The 23,835-nt window shown below is 40.0% G+C and overlaps 1 protein-coding gene across 1 annotated transcript in view; it reads right to left on the bottom strand.

Annotated features, from left to right (window-relative positions):
• The window catches only part of LOC126473650 (lipase maturation factor 2-like), a 75,674-nt gene extending 55,613 nt beyond the window's left edge, over positions 1-20,061 (bottom strand). The window contains exons 1-3 of the mRNA XM_050100873.1: positions 19,817-20,061; positions 608-788; positions 219-320 (exon numbers count right to left, since the gene is read on the bottom strand). Of these exons, the coding sequence (XP_049956830.1) occupies positions 219-320; positions 608-788; positions 19,817-19,910 (377 nt within the window). The 5' untranslated portion in view covers positions 19,911-20,061. The remainder of the gene's footprint in view (positions 1-218; positions 321-607; positions 789-19,816) is intronic.
• Between the last annotated feature and the right edge of the window lie 3,774 nt (positions 20,062-23,835).

Raw genomic sequence — 23,835 nt, 5'->3', positions numbered from 1 at the left:
TTGCTTGCTTATCTACTCTCACCCATGCTCACCTACTCACACTCAAGGATGTTTTCAGACATTTCTTACAGCTAAGTCAATACCCTAAAAATTTCATCAGTTCCTTGTGTTCTGTTCTATTAGACTGATTATTTTACACAATAATTCAGAAGAACAAGAGAAACACAATTCATAAAATGAAAATTCTCTATAATACTGTAAGATTTGTTAGTACATACCACTGAAACCACATAAAAGTCTGTCCCACTTGGTACAAGGAATAATATAGTGACCATAATGCAGCGAATGTTGGAGCTGTACAGAATTTCTGGGAAACAAACCTGGAAACAAAAGTAGATTTCAATTCAAGATATGCCAAATTTTTGGAAGTATATTAATATCAATTTCTGTTATATAGCTGACACAATTATCAGGGTAGTAGCTCTGGACACAGCACTAAAGTACAAAACGAAGGGAAGATTCGAGTTTACTGATTACTTGATGATGAGGTCATTAGGGGGGAAGTACAAACTCAGCTAGGTCAAGGCTGGATAGAAATAAGCAGTGGCATTTTCGAAGGAACCACACTATCATTTCCTTCAATTGTTTTCAGTGAAACGGACATTACCCAGTAAACGCCAGGAATATCCCAAAAATTGTAAGTACATCCATCATGTACTCCGTATCTAGTCCAACATAAGGTGCAAGCCACAGTAAAGTCGGTTTTGTATGTATGCGTGCAGCCAATGCTGATGCCTTGCTGTCCAACTGGTTTTCTGCAGGTAGCAACCCATTCTTTCCATAAAGACCTAAAAATAAAAAGAGAAACAGCTTTAAGCAAATATAAAAACATTTTCATGTGTTTAATGGCTCAACAAATGTTAACACTCCTACTACCTGCACTTACAAATCAAAGATCTGTTTGGAACTACATAATAATAAGAGAAATTTATAGTGTCCAAGGAGCATTACAAATTTATACTGTGTATTAGTTATGTGGTACTTATGTCTCAATTCAAGCAAATTTCAAAAAGCAATTGCTAGAACAAATTAAACTACAATGAAGTGCCAAATAAACTGGTACGCCTGCTTAATATTATGTAGGGCCCTTGCGAGCACGCAGAAGTGTCGCAACAGACGTGGCATGGACTCTAGCAATGTCTGAAGCAGTGCTGGAGGGAATTGACGACATTAATCCTGCAGGGCTGTCCATAAATCTGTAAGAGTACAAGGGGGTGGAGATTTCTTGTGAGCAGCATGTTGCAAGGCATCCCAGATAAGCTCGATAATGTTCATGTCTGGGGAGTTTGGTGGCCAAGAGAAGGTTTTGAACTCTGGAGAGTGTTCCTGGAGCCACACTGTAGCAATTCTGGACATATGGGGTGTCCCATTGCCCATCTGGAATTGCCCAAGTCCATCAGAATGCACAATGGACATAATTGATGCAGACGATCAGACAGGATGCTTACGTATGTGTCAACTGTTAAGAGTTTTATCTAGACATATCCCACCCTCACCCCATTACAGAGCCTCCACAAGCTTGAACAGTCCCCTGCTGACATGCAGGGTCCATGGATTCATGAAGATGTCTCCATACCAGTACACATCTATCCACTTGATACAATTTGAAATGAGACTCGTCCGACCAGGCAACATTTTTCCAGTCATCAACAGTTCCTTGTCGGTGCTGATGGGCTCAGGTGAGGCGTAAAGCTTTGTGATGTGCAGTCATCAAGCGCACACGAGTGGACCTTCGGCTCCGAAAGCTCATATCAATGATGTTTTGTTGAATGGTTGGCATGCTGACACTTGTTGATAGCCCAGCATTGAAATCTGCAGCAATCTGCTAAAGGGTTGCACTTCTGTCACACAGAACGATTCTCTTCAGTCGTCGTTGGTCCCATTCTTGCAGGATCTTTTTCCTGCTGCAGCAGTGCCAGAGATTTGATGCTTTACTGGATTACTGATATTCATGGTACACTCCTGAACTGGTTGTATGGAAAAATCCCCACTTCATTGCTACCTCTGAGATGCTGTGTCCCATTGCTCATGCACCGACTATAACACCATGTTCAAACTCACTTAAATCTTGATAACCTGCCATTGTAGCAGTAGTAACCCAACAAACAAATGCGTCAGACACTTGTTGTCTTAGATAGGTGTTGCTGACCACAGCACCGTATTCTGCCTGTTTACATATCTCTGTATTTGAATACGCATGCCTACACCGGTTTCTTTGACATTTCAGTGAAGTATATAACGGAAATGCAAGCACCATCAGCACAATAAACCATGTTAGAACATTTCACAACTGAAATGTTCGAGCTGTTACAGTGAAAGTAACGTGTGCAAGAGGAATTAATGGCTTAATGTTATTTATAGGAGACTTCGGTTACAGATTTCAAAGACATAGCTAAAAAAGCAGTAGCTGCCACATTGTGCTTACTGAAATTTCCAACTCATACTTCAATGCACTACACACTGCAACATTAGACTAGTTACACATCTCTATTCATTAATGAAATTTTTTCCCCTCAAGTGGATAACATATAAAAGTGAGACTGAAGAAAAAGTAAACAGCCATGAGCATCTTTCCTATCAGACAAGTCATGCAATACGGAAGCAGTTTTGAACATGTTTAGTTTTCTCTGTGCATTATGTTTAAATTGATATTAGCAGATAATCAGATGTGATGGAAAAGTTAGCAGACTGGTAATAATGGTTACTTTTTAAAGCAAGGAACAGTTCTTGCATCCTTTAAGTCCACTATCTTCAGCTGACCTGACCACACCACAGCTTGCTTGCCAACCAAATAATGGAAATTGGGAAGTAATAGACCAAACCCAGGCACTTCTTTATGTAATAGCAAAAAACACTTCGTCTGTTAAATGGAAGCTGCACAACTCTCGAAAAATGTTCGATCTTAACCTGTTTCACTTTGTTCATCTATGTAACACTTTTTGTTAGTTCTGAAGAGTAATTTTAATCATTACTGAACCAAACTTCTGGTCCAGACCACCTCATAATATTTAGAAAAACCTGGATGAATCTCAACAATAACAGTTACATAATTTGTTGAAAGGAAGTGCCTGATGGTCAATCTAAGATGCTTGGATTTGTCAAACAGGAAGATGATTATCTAGAACTGTAACAGTTAATGATTTTTCTCAGTAGCATTCATAGGAAAGGCAATTGCATTGTGTAGGATGTGACAAAGAAAATTCATTCAATACAGTTATAAGCATATGAGATTCAAGAACATTATAAGAACTCATAACAAGAAGACGTATTAATAATACATATTTTTGTAGTTCAAATTGACAATAAAAATGCTTCCATACAATTGCTTCAGATTGCAGTTTCTCCAAGTAGTAAAAAGGAAATTGCCTTCATTCTTTTGTTTTGACATCTCTTACTACTGCACCACCTCGTTGGGTGCTCATAAAAAGTCTTGTATGTTGTTGCGTAGCAGGTGTGTCACATTTTCCCAGAATATAGACCATAAACTGGTGTCCTTCAGCAGTGATGTCCATGACAGATTTCATGAAATCATTCCACTTCATACTGCATCAGTGTTACCATTTATGAGAAAAGTGGGTGGTGGCGGTGGTGTTTTCGGGCATTCAATGACTTGGTTAAATGTGCCCTTGTTAAGTATTAATGTATTATATGTAGGCACCAAACAGGTAATGTAACTGTGATGTGGTTTTGACAGTGTGTGCTGAGCCTAAAATGCATACAAGGATACCTTTTATAACATTACAATAATTATTTTCATGAGTATATTAAGACAAAGAATTAAAAAACATGAATGACTGTGTGCATGAAACCCCACACACTATCACGTCTTCACACATAAATAAAATCATGGGTGCCTTCAGTGCCTTATCCGTGGGGAAAAAAGAGAGAGAGAGAGAGAGAGAGAGAGAGAGAGAGAGAGAGAGAGAGAGAGAGAGAGGTATTGGTATGGTGTACTCGCACGTAATGTCACAAATCAAGCACTACGTATCTTATAAACTATTGCTTCATGAAACTGAAAAAGAACAAGATGGAATCTTTCCATCTACTCTTGGTGCAATCTTGTTGATAATTTTTTTTTTAAGTTAGTTACATACATCAGGTATGAGCACTGTGGGCCTAAATCTGCCAAAACACTATTCATACTATGTTTCATACCAATTTATTATTCCTATGAAATTTTTGACCCACTGATTGAAATTTTACACTTAATCTTTCTGGATACCCTATAAGAAGGAATAATTGAAACTGTTGTACGTAAAGGAGATATTTAAATGATTTAACCATTAATTCTGGTCAAAATGACACCACGTATCTGACAACCTTCAATCAACTCTTTAAAGAGAACTATTTCAGTTTTCCTAAACGTAATTAAATGTAGATATAAATCTAATCAAAATTCAGGAAACACACAAAATTTCTATTGCCTTTTATGCCTGTTACATTACGTTTGACACTACACTTTTGTGCTTCTAATTTTTCTGGACCGAATGACACCCTTTACTAATTAAAAATATGCATCAATTGTCGGAAATGATGACAAATCTAAATACGGCTGCCGTACTTATTTGCAGTGTAGACACACTAAATCTTAAAACAAATTTTTGTGTAAACATATAGCTCAGTCCAACTACTAAAACCTAACCTAGCAGTTTTTCAAACCATTATGTAGTTTACAAAACACTAAAATGTTCATATGCTAGTTTTTATGAGGCCATTGCTACCCTAAAATCTTCAGTGCTGGGTGAGCTCATAAATGACTAACATCCCCATGCAAATATACAGCACATATTCCTATGATTAGCATCTTTGTAGTAACATGTACTATATTTCACTTCTCTGAGTCACTCAGTGGGTAACATTTATTATAGTCACATAATTTTGCTGATACCATGAACATCTGTGCATTTGTGTGATGTTTATGTGGAAACTTTATTTGTTAAAAAACTGTATAAACTAAAACTATTGTGGTGATGCTGTTCCGTTAGACTTTATGTATGAAAGTGTACTGTGATTACACTGCCACAGTCAATGTTTTGTAGGATTTTGAAAGTTCCTGCCTCTGTACAATGTACTATGTGACAACTGAAACTGGTCATTGTATTGTCTACAACGACGAACAATCGTAGGAAGCCACAGTAATTATTTTGTGGTGCACATCATCGAAATACTTCCGATAACACCAGCTTTACAGCAAGCCAACCAAACTTTCTTCAATGAGACACTGAAGGCAGAATAAGGGTTTACAGGTGAATCATTCAACAAAATGAGGATTATTAAGATAAAAACACGAAACCTTTGTTCAGGTACAAGTGGCTGGCAGATCACTAATATGAAAAACAGTTATGTAGCCACTCAATCATTAAACACTGCTCCTCAACAAGTTGGGGATGAGTCCCAATTTATCACAAAATTTTAAAACCAGTGCTACACTCTTACAATCATCACTTAAACCCAAGAGCATTTCTGGAGCCAAATGATTTAATGGCCTAAGGTTAGCATACAAACAGCATTCAGTTAAAAAATAGCACATTTTCTAGTGGCACCATGTGTGTGACTTTTGGCGGCTCTTTGTGATGAAGGATGAAGCTGTGAGTCAAATGGTAATGCCCTAAATGAAGAAGAATTAATATGATATTGTTTCAACCATGTGATTAGACAGAAGTAAGACACAGTCAGGTAGTCTGTTTTAAATCGTCCAATTTCCAGCCAGTTTGGTTTCCACATACCCTACACGGCCCTCACCAGTGTCATAACTAGCATATGGGGACTTCACATGATGTTGCTGAATTCCATCATGCCTTGTATGAATTCTCATTACTGCCAATTCTGATGTGTCCTGGAACCCAACAGAATGACAACCCTTTACCTTGATCCTGTAGAGAGAACAGGATATTCTGGATGTTCTGGAGAAGGTTCTCTCCTGGATACATTCTCTGAATGCTTTTTAGGCTGTTTTGGGAGTCAAGAGTCTGTCAGGAACATTTTCATATAGGCACATTGTGTCTGCTTGAGAGCCATCAAGACTGTACACAACTCCATCCTGAAGATAATGAATCCTGTTGAAGGTGAATCTTTAGGATGCTATGAGGGTAAACTGTGGAACAAGCCACCATGTCCCCTTGCTTGGAACCATCTGTTAAAAACAATGGTTAATTACAGTGCCCAACAGTGCCTTATTCGACTTTCTCTAAGCAAGTAACTTAAAATTTATTTTGTCTTATTTTATCAACCACGCTGGATGCTTACTCGAATACTCTGGGATAACTCTGGTATTTCCTATATTGTTCTTTACTAAAAGCTTGTTTGCCTGATTCCTAACTACTTTATGGCTTGCAGGGGTTCAAGAATAGTCGCTCCACTGGAAGGTGAGTAATAATAGTGGACACTAGAGATCCTCTGATCATCTTATCTTTGAAGACACGTTTCACTGTCAAGGACCAATCTTGTGGATGGCTCCATGTAGGCACCACTCAGCAACACCAGTACTGGTGGAGCAGTATGAAATGCAGAAGTCATCTGCATAAAGAGAGGGTAAGACAGATGGCCCTACAGCTGCTGCTAGACCATTAATGGCTACTAAAGACAGTGAGACACTCAATACAGAGCAATGCAGGACACCATTCTCCTGGATACAGGGGGGTGGGGTGAGGGGGGGGGGGTTGCTATGGAAGGCACCAACTTGGACACAGAAAGTATGGAGTGGCAGGAAATTCTGGATAAAAATCAGGAGCGGGCCTCTGAGAGCCCACCTGTGTAATGTGGCAAGGATACGATGTCGCCAGGTGGTGTCATACGATTTGTGTAGCTCAATCTAGATGGCAACAAGGTGTTGGTGTCTGGAAAAGGCTATTCAGGTGGCAGACTCTAGGGACACAAGATTACCAGTGGCAGAGCGCCCCTGGGGAAAGCCACTCTGACATGGAGCCAGTAGGCCACATGACTCAAGGACCCAACCCAACCGCTGACACCATACTTTCCAGCAGCTTACAAACAACGTTGGTGAGGCTGATGGGTCGATAGCTATCCTCATCAAGTGGGTTTCTACCAGGTTTGAGCATCAGATCAATGGTACTCTCCTGCCATTGTGATGTAAAAATGCCATCGCACCAGTTCCGGTTGAAGATGACGTGGAGATGGCGCTTGTAGTCAGACAAGAGATGCTTAATCATCTGACTGTGGATCCGATCCGGCCCAGGAACTGTGTCAGGGCAATGTGCAAGTGCGCTGAGGAGCTCCCACTCCGTAAATGGGGCTTATAGGGTTCACTGTGGTGTGTAGTGGACAAGAGGACTTTTCTTTCCATCTGCCATTTGAGGGTGAAAAAGGCTGGGAGGGTAGTTCTCTGATACAGAGGCTCAAGCACAGTGCTCAGCAAAGTGCTCGGCAATTGCCTTTGCATCGGTACATAGCACGCCACTGATGGTAACACCAGGGACACCTGTTGGGGTCTGGTACCCTAAAAGACGTCTGATCTTCATCCAGACTTGGGAAGGTGATGTATGGCACTCAATGGTTGACACGTAACATCTCCCAACGCTCCCTGTTTCCATCATTTTATAAGCTGACGTACACGGGCACGGAGCCGCATAAAGGCTATCAGATGTTCTAGGGAAGGGTGTCGCTTATGACACCTTAAAGCTTGCCGATTCTCTGTAATTGCTTCAGCGACTTCTGGTGACCACCAAGGGACTGTCTTTCACTGGGCATACCCTAAAGAGCGATGGACCGCGTTTTCTGCCACAGAAACGATTGTGGTAGTCATCTGCTCAACCATCACTTCGATGGTATGTGAGGGAGAGTCAACAATGACATCAGAGGTGAAAGTTCCCCAGTCCGCCTTGTTTAAAACCCATCTGGGCAGGTGTACGCGAGCCTGACGCATGGGTAGTGACAGGAAGATGGGGAAGTGGTCACTACCACACAGATCATCATGTGCTCTCCAGTGGATAGATGGGAGAAGTCCTGGGCTGCAAATTGATAAATCAATGGCCAAGTGTCTACCATGAGTCACAATGAAATGTGTGGCGGTCCCAGTATTTAAGAGGCAGAGGTCGAACTGAGACAGTAAAGTTTCGACACCTCTGCCACCCCACAAGGGGTTATGGGTGTTAAAATCTCCCATAAGTAGGAAAGGTTTAGGGAGTTGATCAACCAGTGCAGCTAAAATATTTAGGGGTACTGCACCATCCGGAGGAAGATAAACATTGCAGACAGCTATTTCCTATGTCGTCCTTATTCTGACATCCACAGCTTCAAGAAGAGACACAGTTTCACTACACACTGAGTTTAGGACATTAGGACATAAACACTCGATTATAGTCGCTATGGTTCCTGTAATATCCCTTATAGCCATGGAGGGCACGGGTCCGCAGTGCCAAGTCACCTGCTGCCACCGACTTTTTGCCTGAGCAGTCTATTTCCATGGTGTCTGAGGGTCCGGCAAGATCCAGGACCTCAGCGGACGCCAAAATCTCCACCTCATCCTCAGACGCAGATCTTGTAGGTAGCAGCGGAGTGGGTGCCACCGCAATTTCCTTGTTCTTAGGGGTCTTCTTTTTTGATTTCTCGCGCTGTTCCTTGGGTTTTTCTGGCTGGGGGGACTTCACTGAATCAGTCTCCAGGACTGAGGTTGTGCGTGAAGCCCTACAACCAGCAGCTTTTGGGCTCTTCAGCCACTGGCGGGTGTCATCTTTCCCATTAGCAGAAACCTGGGAAGGGAGTGACCCAAGGGACCCCTTCCTAGAAAGGAGCCGAAGAAGCCTTATGCTCCTTTAGCTCAGAAGTGGGGGCTGAAATCCCTAATGGTTGGAGGTGTTGCTCCCGAAGTAGGTGGTGCGGGAGCAGCAGGGAGGGAAGTGCCCCCTACCATCAAGGGGGCAGATGTAGTCTCCCAGTTCTGAGAGGCGACAGGAATTCGAGGAACTGATGAGGCGACAATTGTTCTCATAGCGGCGGCATATGAGGAGGTCATAGCCACAGGATGTAGGCGCTCAAATGTCCTCTTAGCCTCAGTGTAGGTCAGTTGGTCCAGGGTCTTATATTCCACAATTTTCCTCTCTTTCTGTAAAATACTGCAGTCTGGCGAGCAAAGTGAATGATGCTCTCCGCAACTGACACAGATGGGAGGCGGGGCACATGGAGTATTGGGATGTGATGGACGTCCACAATCTCGACAGGTGGGGCTGGAAGTACAGCTGGAAGACATATGGCCGAACTTCTAGCACTTAAAGCACCACATCGGGGAAGGGATATATGGCTTGACGTCACAGCAGTAGGCCATCACCTTGACTGTCTCGGGCAATGTGTCACCCTCGAAGGCAAGATGAATGCACTGGTGGCAACCTGGTAATCCCTTGGACCACGATGGACACGCCGGATGAAATGAACTCTTCGTCGCTCTAAGTTGGCGTGCAGCTCGACGTCAGACTGCAAAAGAAGGTCCCTGTGGAAGGCAATACCCTGGACCATATTTAAGCTTTTATGAGGTGTGATGGTAACAGAAACATCGCCCAAATTGCCGCAAGTGAGTAATGCCCATGACTAGGCAGAGGATGCTTTTTATATCAAAACTGACCCAGAGTACATTTTGGACAAGTCCTCCACCTCCCCAAACTTGTCCTCCAAATGCTCCACAAAAAACTGAGGCATCCTGGACATGAAAGATTCCCCATCAACTCTCGTACATAATAGGTACTGGGGCAAATAAGCTTTAGTGCCATCCTTAGCCTGGCATTTCTCCCATGATGTGGTCAGGGATGGGAACGACTTGGGGTCATATTTCTTAGCATTAAAGTTAGACTTTTCCCGCTTAGAGACTTCTGGCGGCAGATCACCAGCAGGAGATGACGTACTACACTTCATAGCGTGTCATCCGCCCTCATGGCACCCACTCAGACCAGGGGCCTACCCCATGGGTGTCACCTAGCTGCAGCAAAGGCCACCTGGCAGGATGGCCATTGACGGGAGTCTCGATGCCCCAGGGTGACAGGCATCTACTCCTTGGCATACGTGGTGAGTTAATGGTGCAGGAATCAGCAGAGTGATCCCTGTGTTGTCAGGGGGTTACAACCAACAGGGTACATGGCGGCACCCCACAACGGACTAGCTACTGTCCTGGATATGAGGTGCAAAGAAGTCCATGGTCATTGTCGGCACAGAAAATCACACTGCATAGTGGAAAATGCACCGAGGAAGGTGTCCTCGCCAAAGAGATGGAGAATGAATGGGACTGCAATGCGATGATGAGAAAGTGGCCTAAAAATCTCAATGCACAATGGACACGATGCACCATGTAAGGCGCCCTTCCCCAATTGGCTCGCTCTTCGGGAAAATTTTGAAAAATGGAAGTCAAACCCTACAAGTGACCATCACACAAAGGCGGAAACTCCTTTTAGTCGCCTCTTATGACAGGCAGGCCTTGGGCCTATTCTAGACCCCAGACCCGCAGGGGGACTTGAATTCTGTGATATACATATTGACTTGTCAGCTTCCTGATGGTGAATGTCTGTGTTTGGAAGACCTGTTTGTTTCAGAGCATTTGGGGGTTCAGAGGAAACTGCCCTTTTGCAAGTGCAGCTGCAAGAACATCTATTTGTGTACAACTCTGATGTTTGAGTTTGGATTGAGGTGTTACTTTTGATGAATGGTTTTTTAACAACAAATTCTGGAAATTGCAACAGTCTGTTTCACATGGGATGATTCACTGAACAATTACCGCACTTTGGAGGAGATGTACAGGGTTCTGCATCTCTTGTGCCTTTGATATACACCTCCCACACATGAAGTCACTGTTACAATCAGGAGTTGTATGTCCAAACGTTTGGGACTTACAACATGTCATACAGTCTGGTAGATAGGTTCTAACTTTTGAGGAAAATAACTGCAACTTTGGATATATTCTGGTACATGAAGATACTCTGCATTTAAATGAATGCCAGTTTTTTTTTTTTTTTTTCCTAGTTACTGACTTACTTTACTCAATGTTCTTTATCTCTGCGATGCCAACATAATAACATTCTTTCATTGTTTCAGATTAATTTCCAATATATCATGGCAGGGGACTAATCCCTTGCTATATTAAAGGCATTGTGTGTTTGGACTACATTGGGATATTCACCTAATTTTTTGGATCCTAAAAATTATTGGATCTCGTTGCGTCGTAGCTGTTTTGACCATTAGAGTGGTATTTCAAAGTTGTTGACTCCCTGTTTCCAAAGCTTTATGAATGTAGAAAGGAGAGATTTTTTTCAAAGAATCCCTACTCTCCCTAAACTATTATAAATGAATATTAGCACACTTGTACCCTGTTACTTCACCATAAATCTAATAGTGTATTATCTCAGGTCTGGCCTTGGTTGGCTGTTACTACTCCACAACAGTCCATATTTTCCATAGGGAGTCTGAGTTTGAAATGTAAGAATCATTTTGTTCCCACAATGCATGAGAGAAATAAATATTTACCCAGGCAGAGCCTTACTTGTCTTAGTAAGTTCCTTAAACAAGAGTGTGGCAGTTTCCTCAAATTCAGCTTGCAACATTTTTGTCTCTACAGTCACCTACCCTGTCAGCGTGTAGCATACCTTGAGACTGAGGGGATTTCTTTTGCAGAGAGTTAAACCATCTTTATAAGCCACACAATTGAGCTAAGATCCCATCTCCAAGATACAACACTCCATTATCATTCCCAAGGATGGTCACTGAAGCATGCCCAGAATTTACAGTAATGGAGGGTAGTGGTGCTCTCTGGCCTACAGTATGGGCATGCCTGTTTCACCAAACCTGTACCCAACCATTAAAGGCCAAGTCCCTGAGGGGAGGACTACGACAGTCAAAAGTTAGACTCGCAGCACAGAAATGGAAGTAGCACTGCAAAGGCTCTGTTACCCTGTGTTCAGAACTCAGAATACTCACAATAGAGATTGAACATACTCACAATAAAGGTTATGAATCACCTTGGAGAAAATGATTTACTGATAAACAGCCAATGCGCATTCAGAAAATATTGTTCTTGTGAAACACAACTAGCTCTTTAATCTCATGACGCAATGAGTCCTATTGACAGGGGACGTCAAACTGATTCCATGTTTTTGGATTTCCAGCCGGCTTTTGACATTAATCCTCACATGTGACTTCTAATTAAATTGCATGCCTCTGGAGTATTGTCTCAGTTGTCAGACTGGATTCACGATTTCCTGTCGGAAACGTCACTGTCTGTAATAATTGATGGAAATTCATCAAGTAAAATGGAAGTAATGCCTGCTGTTCCCCAAGGAAAGGGTATAGGCCCCCTGTTGTTCCTGTTCAACAAGCACATTTAGGAGACAATATGAGTAGTCGTCTCGATTGTTTGCAGGTAACGCTGTCATTTACCATCATGTAAAGTCATCAGATGATCAAAACAAATTGTAAAATGATGTAGACAAGATATCCGTATGGTACAAAAAGTGGCAACTGACTCTAAATCATGAAAAGTGTCAAGTCATCCACATGAGCACCAAGACGAATCTGCTAAATTTCAGTTACACGATAAATCACACAAATCTAAAGGCTGTAAACTCACCCACATACTTAGGGATTACAACTACGAATAACTTAAATTCCAACGATCATTTAGATATTGTTGTGGGGAAAGCAAACCAAAGACTGTGATTTATTGACAGAACACTTACAAGAAAATATAATAGACCGCCTACATTACACTTGTCTGTCCTCTTCTGGAACACAAGAAGAAATAATCATCATAATAAAATAAGACAAATCAGAGCTCAAATGGAAATATTTAAGTCCCCCCCCCCCCCCCCCCTATACAGTTTGAGAGAGGAATGGTCGAGAAGCAGATAAAAGGCAGTTTGATGACCCCCCCCCCCCAGGCACTTAATTGTGTGTGAATTGCAGAGTACATTGTCTTGCAGTACCACAGGAGCGATACTTAGGGAATTGTCATATATCCTTCGGTTCTCACTTTATACTGATTCTTGAAACTTGGCTTTTCAGGAATAGTTTTAGATATTCATCAATTCATCAAGCATGTGCCAGTTCTTATTTTTCAGGATCTCAATGACTCTCCTCCATGGGGGGGGGGGGGGGGGGGGGGATGAAACACCTTGTGAACATATTGCTGTGTAAGTTCAAAATCCTCTGCTAAGAGTTATTAGGTATGTCTCTCCCACACGCCTGAGCTATATTCTAAGATGTGTCACGCAAGTGTTTTGTGAACTGCCTCCACTGGTTGCCTTTTCCCATTTTCTTACAATGAACCTAGGTCTGCAACCTGCTTTACCTATGTATGGTGATTGAGTAAATGTAATCACTGACAGTCATCAATTGTAGTCACATAATACCACCATTTTTTATTCTGAGAAGGGCACAAATTTACACTTCTAAACAATTAGAAAAGTTGCTAATTTATGTACCACTTTGAAATCTTAACAAGATCTGACAGTATATTTCCATTTAAAAAAAACAGTACATCATAATGGATACTGCTTCACCTACAAGAAGTCAGAGGTTCCATGATGTTTTCATAACACGTGTTTGAATAATCGAGCAGAGTTACAAATGAATGCTGTCTGGGGCTAGTAGTTTTAACCCAGATGATGCTCTGCATGCTGGTTTCTGTGCACTTTCTGACAGACTAAATGTAGAGAGACCATGTACATCTACAACCAAGTTGGTTATGCTTATTTGTGAGAAAGTTTGCATTGCTGACATTTGTAATGTTAGCGAGTATGAAACATTTTTCCAGGGAAACCAAAGCGAGTGAGTTGGTACAGCTATTGAGCTGTCGCGATGTCTGTACCCAATTTGATGATACTTTGTCACTAGCATGGATGGCTGATGCTTGAAAGTTTGTAATTCACTGCTGACATAAAGTAACATGATAGTTTCTGGATTCTGATTTGGGGGGGGGGGGGGGGGGGGGAAATTGGGATTAAGATATTTGGGACTGACTAAAAGAGGATATTACAAAGGCAATAAACAGACCTAGATGCACTATAGTATCACCACATGCTTCGGTTTAAGACACACAGCAGAATATGCACTTTAAGTTACTCATGGTGTAGAAACAAACTGAGTAGCACTGGTTGGTGTTTTCTGTCACCTAACTAAGGCACTGTACTTAGCGAATCACAATATTCACCTAGATAAACTGAGGTTTCGTGGAACTGATGTCATAGCCAACAAAATTATAATATCATATCTAACCAAAAGTATTTATAAAATTATACTTAGTAATTCAACAAGCATAATCAGAGGAGATTTTTCTGCCATGGGAAAAAAATCACATACGCATTACCCAAAGTCTCAATTTATGGTCCGCATACAACAAGCTTTTTGCAAGTGAACCTAGTATTGTAATCAATCCAAGCACAAATAAAGCAATGGCAAACAATGTTCTTAGAGTGCCATTGACTGGTTTTCTATGGATGGTCTCATCAAGTTAAAATAATAATAAAAACCACACAACATATTCAGTTCTGTACATCTACACACTACACTAATGATATGGTTAACACATAGTGACGAAGAGTAAACAGGGTGGAAACTTCACAATTCTCAGGTATCCGTAAAGTACTATCATACGGCATACTGTTCTGTGGTAACTCATCTCCAAGTTCTCCAAGAAATAAAGTCTTCATTGCTTTATATATAAAAAAATAAAAAAAGTGTGTGTGTGCTCACCCAAGATCACCTTGTAGAAACTTGTTTAAGACGTTGGGCATTCTGACTACTGCTTCATCGTGTATTTATTCCCTCAAGAGGATTGTTGTAAATAATCAACACACTAGTAAGTGATCAGCATGTGGCCATATTTAAAAAGTATTTTTAAAATTAAATATAAAATGACTCATTCTACATCATTACAATTTATCATACATATGATCTGTGAAACATGAAACTACCTAACTTTTTTGAATCAAGAATATCTTTACTAATACTCAAATGGTGTTACACAAAATCAGGTCCTAATACAGATCAATACCCACACCCATTACAATAAAGATAGCGGTTATGAGAATTAATCTTGCAGTAATATCTGTACCATCAACAGTTCATCCTCAAATACTAAGTTTTGAGGAAATGCGCTCTCGCTCTCCCCCCCCCTCCCCCCCCCCCCTTCTCATCTCTCTCTCTCTCTCTCTCTCTCTCTCTCTCTCTCTCTCTTTTTTTGCAAATATCACACGCAAGTTCAGAATATATTCATTAGCCTACAGGCATACATTTGGCACATTTATCTATTATTTTGTATGCCTGCCCTTTGACCTTGCCTGCAAGGGAAAGTACCTGTGGTCATTGACCTACGAGTCCCAAACACAGCCAGACTGATCTGCTGGGCTGCTCACGGAGTGCATCCGCCCTGACCTGCTTGCTTGTGTATGGGCAGTTTACTCACTTTCAGGTCCATGGTCCAGACCTTTCAGTTCGACCAGCGAACTTCTACCTGCTTGCCACGACTGATACCTGCCTACACTCCTTCAGTGCAGGCAGTTAGGGTTCATCAAGCAGTCACCAGCGTCCACAAACTGTCGAATGGGTCGGCTAGCTGGTTGTCCGACCTCTTGGGCTCTGGTAAGGCACCTTTACACTGAACTAGTAGATGAATTAGAAATCCTTGACTCGCACTTATTAGGAAAGGGGTTAATTTTACAAATCATTCCATATTAGGGTGAACATTGTTGTTATTACTATTATTATTGTTGTTACCTCCCTGCTGTTAATTCAAAATCACATCCTGAAAGTTCAGCGGTGAAACATCAAAGCACAGCATAATCATCCAGTATAAATGTATTTTTAAAAGCGTAATTCAGAATTCTGAACCAGCTTTTGTTTCTCATTTTTATCATGATACTGACCAATAGGTGATCAAATGGAAGTTTTCAATTAATCAGGTAATTTTACATAAGATTAGAATGTTCTGGAGTCTCTCTCTTGATAGGCATTTCTTACATCTGACTGTGTAACTGAAATAAGTCTCTTGCAGAGCTCTTCTTAAGCATGTGCACTGCAAAAGGGTTAGAGTCTATAAGGGGTGCACTGTCATGCTGGGCACTTTATCTGTACAAAACATTGGTTGGTACAGCATTTCTTCTGGACAGCCAAGGGACAAGTGATAGCTAACCAATTAAAGATAATAAAAAAAAGACTAGGCCTATGTATTATGAAACTCAGAATTGGGACCCTTTAGTATTCCTCATACATTATTCACGGTTACTTAGTTATATGTTCCATGGATTTGCCAGATACACTGTAGTGATGGGGGAAAAGTCACTTAGGGTCATGAAGCACGCCTTAAATTATCAACATTACAGCCCCTACTTAGATTGGGGGTGGTGGTGGGGGCATCTGGGGTAGCGGGAGATGGGGGTGGGTCGGGGAGAGGCATGTGCGGTGTTCTGAATGTGGACCAAAGAAAAAATTTATTAACGTCAATGCCTTAATAACAAATGGATAACTACATTGGAATTGGTCCACTGTGTATGCGCTGCTTTCAGCTGGAACAGGACAAGGAGTTCTATGATCCAATTACTCTAGCATTATTCCTACTGGGTTCTGAAAATTTATTATTTTGTTTCCAATGCTAACATCAAGGCTTAGACACAGAAAACATTATACCAAATAGTTGTTGTATTACTGAAGGCCATACTTCAGGAAAAGACAGCAAGATGATCTGAGTATACAGGCAATAAAATTCTAAAATAAAACAGCTGAAAAGACTTTGCTATTAAATGATTACCAAGAATAGCTATGTTATTGCAGAGGACACAATAGATATTCAACACACACACAGTAAGAATAGAAACTTCTACAGCACGAAGTAATTTTTTTACAATCTCATGTTTCGATTGTCAATTTCTATTTCCATAGTTGTCATACACTGATTATATGTATTTTTTCCCCAAAAGGGAAACTGTTTTGAAACATGCAATCAGTATTTCTGCTTAATAGGTACATTAAGGATACACAATATCTTTTTCAACAGGTGTGTGTTGGCAGGCTGCTCGGATGATTTTGGCACTAAATTTCTGCACAGCACTATTCCTAGGCCAACTACTGGTTAAATTCAAGCTTCTTTCAGAAATCAGATAGGCCTATGTAGGTTGGAACTTAAATAGTAGCAACACTGCTGTGGAGACACTATGCATTTGAATCAACTACTGTCACTGACAGCACACGTTGCTGACATACCTACCTTATAGCTCAGAGCAAATGGACTCACCCGTCCCATGTCACCAGCGTGATCACAATCGAGGGAAACAGAGTCACTTGTGAGCGAGCGGTCTAATGTAACGGTGTCACTGTTTTCGAAACAGGAACAATGGAGTTGGATCGAGATTGAATGTGCCAGAGGTTGTACAGCACGACAGTGTCCTCAAGGTCTTCAAGAGGCATTTGGGAAATTGGCATTGCCATACTGAACAGTGGCACGTTGGGCACAGCAGACTGTCAATGCACAGTATTACTGCTCATTTTTGGAGCATCACCTGCTACTAGCTTTGCGAAAGAAACAGCGACAGTTTCTGTGCAACCCACCCATATTTTGCATGACAATGCACGGGCGCATACAGAGCAAGCTGGGGTTCTGTTCGGTCAATGGGACTGGGAAGTACTGTACCATTCACCATACTCCCCAGTCTTAAGTCCTTGTGACTTTGATTTGATTCTGAAGAAAAAGGAGCCACTCCGTGGCATTCGCTTCAGAACTGTTCCGGAGATTCGACACACAGTAGACCACTCCATTCGCGCCATCAACAGAACAGGCTCTGCTAACGGTGTACTACACCTTCCACATAGCTGGCAACAGGTTCTATACAACGCTGGTGACTACTTTGAATTAGCTTACAGTAACAGGTGCAAACATGTAATTCTTTTGTAACAGTTGTGAATGAACAGTTCCCACTATTTAAGTTCCAACCCTTGTATTTGCAAAGTATTCAACAATTTATTTAATCCTAAACTTACTAAACAGCCATTAACCAGATGCCTTTATCCTGTCACATGAAAAACTTGTTTACAAATAAGAGACTCTGGATCAATATAAAATCACAATGCTGCAAGTCTCTAAAATTGTAAATGTTATGTCATCTAATTGTTGCATAAAAACTAAAAAACATAATAAAACATGTATAAAAGAAAGAGTTACTCTGCCATGGAACTACACTTCATTCTCTGTGAGCAAATGACCTAACTTAAGTAGAGTTGGACTTTTCAGACAAGTGGCTGGCAACGATATGGACAAATGAAACCACATTTTATGCCTTCAGATCAATCAACTATTATATATCGCTTTCGTAATCAGGGAGTACCAGGTTCAATCTAACTTGAGTAAATTCATATTTAACAGATCAAACGTGTCAGTTTAAACCAAGCTGAAAACCAAAACATAAGGAAGAATCACAATACTGTTGCCATATATTGTTCAATTACAACAACTTTTCAGCTACTCACTGAACTTTCTTTTTTATTGACAAGGAAAAGCAACAAGAGAGAATGTCAACATACTGAGTGTCAAAATAACTCATCCCCGCTACCAGCTATCAGACAGAAGAATATTTTAAACACACAACAGCTTTCACACCTTAATGTTATGTATCTAAACAGCTGTAAATAGAAAATATGACAATGAGAGTAAAGCTATAGACTGACATACTGTGCAATGAAGACTTCACATGGAAAGACAACTAAGAGTGTGTTGAAATATGATCTCTAAATTCTTAGTTAACAGCTATCGCTATAAGTTTGGCACTATTACCACACCCCCCCCCCCCACAACGCATATTTTAATTATTTCAGTATTCAGCACTTTATAAACCAAATGGGGCTGCTATTATCAAGACAAAATTCCAAGTCACAGTAATGAATTACATCACCAGTTTTTTAGTTTTTAATGACAGAGCGAGAGGACCGGGGGGGGGGGGGGGGGGGGAGGGAGGGACGTAAAGTTGTCAAGACCTCATTAGTAGACAAACGTTTCCAATTTTATTTCCCTCACGTCTTCCAGTTTCTTGACAGTCTAGCAGAAAAGTGTGAGCCTGTAGATTTAACAAGTGCCTACAAGAGGCATCGATAGGAATATAGTACAAAAGGCCCATATCATTACCTAATGTCGATACTCCGTCACAGTACTAAACAGATATTCCGACTGAAGCGGTTGCAATGGAATGTAACATATTCAATCCAAGTCGGCTGTCGTTCAATGGCACAAGTGCCTTATGAAGGTAAATGGGCAAGCTGCAGCTCAATTTTCCTTAAAAACCCACCCATGACTAGGCTATACGTAATAAGCATACCCATTTCTAAACAAACGCTGCCTCTGCTCACTCATTTTAGCGTGTCTATCTTCCAAATTAAATAAGCGTCGAAGAAACATGTCACTGCAATTACACGTTGTTAATCTGCACAACGAAGATGTTTCTTGGTTAAGTAGTTAGCGAGGAAGACGTATCGGAACCCGTGAAGTTTTCATAGACTTCGGTACAGTTTACAGTCTGCCCAGAAAAATAAAAAAAATAAAAAAAAAATGTAACCCCCCCCCTACAAACACCGCTCCGCAATAACAACGATTCAGATTTTTCATAAATATGCTACAACGAACCTCTATCAACTCAAGCGGCTTTAAACTTTTTAGGGTAATAAATGCAACGGAAATTAACACGAATAACAATTTATTCACTCAAAATATTTTGCCTAAGGTAGACGTGACAACTTCCAACTGTATCAGACACGAATGTAATATGCATGTTGTATAAGTTAAAAGCTAATACACTGTTGATATCAAATACTGCCAAAACATGAAACATAATATGCTGATTCTTACCTGGAATCTGAACATACAATGAAGCGAATGCGAATAAATACACGACACTCATTCCACGCAGAAAAAGATTTCTTGTATAGCGAATATTCGCCATGGTTCTAACTGGAATTTACTATAAACACAAACACACGCACAACAGTCCTTAAAACGTCACCTGCGCCAAAGCACTATTCACATTCTACACTCACTACCCAGTACCCACGCCCGCCTTGCACCCGCCTCTAGCTGACCCACGCTAAGAGTAAGCAGTGACACCAACCTTTTCTCGTCTTGCGGGTGACTGCCTGTCTTCTGACCAAATGCGCAAACACAAACCACACGCAAATAAGACGATGAAAAGGCCAGCAGCATTACTTAAAATGAACCTGCATTAAGTTGGTAAGTGTTTTGGTCAGCAATAAGTGATTTGAAAGCAACTGTACTGTGACGTGTACAAAATACATTATACTAGCGACTATTCAATCGCCGGTAGTCAGTCGTGGTGGACAGAAAACGGAAATATTGTGTATTTCATAAGCTGTATTCACGGAACGCCATGCATGAAACAACAGGATACTTGATTTAGTGCAAATGTTAACTACTTTCATCTTGCCTTAGACAGCCTACAAAATCACTTGATAGGCAGGTCTCATTTGATTTCAAATTCCGCATCAAAAAACGAATGACAAAGCCACTAATGCTCAGGAATGGTGCAGTTGCCAGTTCGATACAGAAGTCTGGATAGATATTTCACAGAGACAATTTTTTTTTCCATGTGGAACTACAATGCTTAGCATGATCCAATACCCCATCACTTCGGTCATGCATTTATTGACTCCAAACAGGAGAAACTAGAAACAGCAGACATCTCTATGAGGAGGAGATTTATCGTAGCATCGAAAAACTCGGCTAGGTGCGCGACCGAATAAGCCATTTACAAAGGCCTTTGTCACCTTCATTGGATGCTATGATGAACATGTAATGCATATTTACTTCATGTCTGACAATATTAGACTAATGCTACTTCTCGACAGATCCTTTATTAATGAAAATTAAGAAAGTTTCGTAGAGGTAGATAATGAACTGATCAGAGATGGCCCTAAAATGGCAGAACCTTTCTTCTATCAGTAGGAGATAATTCAGGTTTGAAACCTTCCTTAGCAGAGAGTTTACACTTCCTAATAAAATCTTTCAATGCTAGTCTGACAAATTTCAGCTTCATTGTACAACTATAAAATAAATTTTTGACGTTATCAACTCTCTTGAAAATAAATGTTCAAGTGACTATCAAGACATCAGTACCAGTAAAATAATGAACCTAATAAATTGTTGAATTACTTGTGCAATGAAACTTTTCACAACAGCGCTTAACAGATGCTAAAACATGCTGTTATCAAGCAACTTAACAAAAATTGATTTAAAATTTTAGTAAAGGATTACTTACCAGCTTCATTACTACAAGTATTTTCAAAACTTTTGGAGCAGATAATGTAATCTTGTCTTTAAGCACACTTAGCACAGAAAAATATTCTCAGTAGCAAACTGTTTGGATTTAAAAAATGATTCTCAATTGGACAGGCTACATTTACCTTGGCAGATGATATATTCTAATCAATAAATCAGAAATTACTACCACTGGGAATATTTTGTGACTTGGGTAAAGAATTTGACTATGTGAAGCACGATATCCAAATGCAAAACAAGGGCAACCATTATGTATTTAAGAGGAAACTAAAACAGTTCCTCATAAATCATATTGCATGTAATTTAAAAGAGCTTATAGAGCTATAGGATTTGCATAAGATGTATTATATTACAAATTTCATTTAGTGCAAATATTAACAAAAATATTATACAGAATATTAGTCACAGAGTACTCATTGCTTTTATCTTATCATATTGACAGAAAGCAATGTATTTTGGTTCCATGTCAGGGACAGAAGATTCATTGTTTTTATCTTACCATAAAGACAGAAAGCAATGTGCTTCAGTTCCATGTCAATCACATAACTATAGGTACGGTACTTAGGATTTGAAGCAATCAGAAATAAGTACCACAAGATCCGATTTTGGGTACTGTGTTTTTTCTGATATACATAAATGATCTCCCAGTTACAGCTTCAGATGACACAAATTCTGTTCATTTTGTAGATGGTGCAATAGTAGGAATGAAAAATAGTACCATTACCCTCCCTGAAATGGCAGCTACTGAAGTATTTGAGACCATTAACAGATGGTTGAAGGTTAATTGATAATCATTTAATTTTGAGAAGACTCTGGGTAAACGGTTTAGTACTTCTAACAGAACTACATTACCTTCAAAATTAGTTTCTTGAGCACTGAAATACAAGAAGTAGAAAGAGTTAAGTTTTTTGAACTATAGACTGAAAAATTGGAAAAAATCACTACCTAGAATTATGAAGTATCCTGATTCAACTTTGCCTTCAGTGTCCATGATTCCTTCTGTAGGAGATTTTAAAATGAAACTAATTTATTCTGAATATTTCCAGTCATTAAAGGTTATGGAACCATTTCCTGGGAAAATTCAAGTTACAAGGATAGTATTTTCAGAATCTAGAAGCATGTCATAAGTCTAATTGACTGATTTGTATTTGGTCCCATAATATTACATTTTGTACAAAGATTGTACTGTAATATAGGACAAATCAATGAAAACAGTATTAAGTGGGTAAAAATAGAAGAAAAACAAACAATAGCACAAACAATGAAAATGCAAGGTATATGTTATTACATTCAAGGTTTAAAAAAAGAAAAGAGTTAACATTACAGTACATTACCTTAACACTCGTTCCACAGATCAGGATACGACATTTTGTAAAGATGTGGTACATGTCAATTTAACATGTTTTCTTTACACATATAATTTTTTTTACAGTTACCTCTTCATATCTAAAAATTCATCTATTGAGTAGAAATGTCATTCAGAAATTCTTTTAATTTGTTTTTAAATCTCGGGCGTTGTCAGTAGCGAAGGTCACTCCTTCTTCTAGAATTGTAACTATGCACTTTGTTATTATTTGTTAATTGGGATGGGTTATTAATAACAAATTTCGTTAAGTGAGTATACTTATTTCGAAGGTACTGTGAATGTTCTGAGTTCCTTAAATAAATGTCTGCAAGGCCATCTTGGGTGGGCTCTAGCAATTATTCTGAATACATGCTTTTGTACAATGAATACTTTTTCTCTCAGTAATGAATTACCCCAAAATATAATGCCATAAGAAAACAGCGAATGAAAACAGGCATAGTAGTCTAGTTTACTGATACATTTATCATCAAAATTTGCAAAAATAGTATAAGTAGCTGAATCTGACCACTTCAGCATATCATCAAATGTTTCTTCCATTTCAATTTCTCTCCAATGCACATCCCCAAAAACTCTGAAGATTCTGCCTTAGCAACAGACTTCTGTTCAAGATCTATAGTTATCAATGGTGTTATACCATTTACTGTACAGAATTGTATGTACTGTGTTTTCTCAAAATTTAGTGAATTTGTAGATTACAAATATCATCAATGAGTAGATATACTGACTTGTGACTGTCGATATCTCAACACTCCAATTGCAGAGAACCGCTTCATAATTTTCTGAAAGTCATTATTTGCAATTTCCTCAACTGATTCGTGTTTGTTAGGTGTGATTCCTATACTTGTATCGTCAGAAAGGAGAATTAGGTTTGCCTCTTCATGAATATAAAGTGGCAAGTCATTAGTATATATTAAGAATAATAAGGGACCCAAGACTGAGCCCTGTGGAACACCATTCTTTATGCCTCCCCAGTTAGAGGACTCTGCTGATTTATGTACGCTATCTTTACTGTTTATTTCAACCTTTTGCATTCTTTGAGTCAAATATGAGTCAAACAATTTGTACACTGTTCCACTCACACCATAACACTTAAGCTCATCTAGAAGAATTTCATGATTCGCACAGTCAAAAGCCTTTGAGAGATCACAAAATATCCCAATGGATGATCTCTAATTGTTCAGAGCGTTTAATATTTGAACAGTGAAAGCAT

Source organism: Schistocerca serialis, chromosome 4, assembly GCF_023864345.2.
Source record: "Schistocerca serialis cubense isolate TAMUIC-IGC-003099 chromosome 4, iqSchSeri2.2, whole genome shotgun sequence".
NCBI lineage: Eukaryota > Metazoa > Arthropoda > Insecta > Orthoptera > Acrididae > Schistocerca > Schistocerca serialis.
The sequence above is the reverse complement of the archived record's forward strand: the minus strand, read 5'-3'. Positions and strand labels throughout refer to the sequence as shown.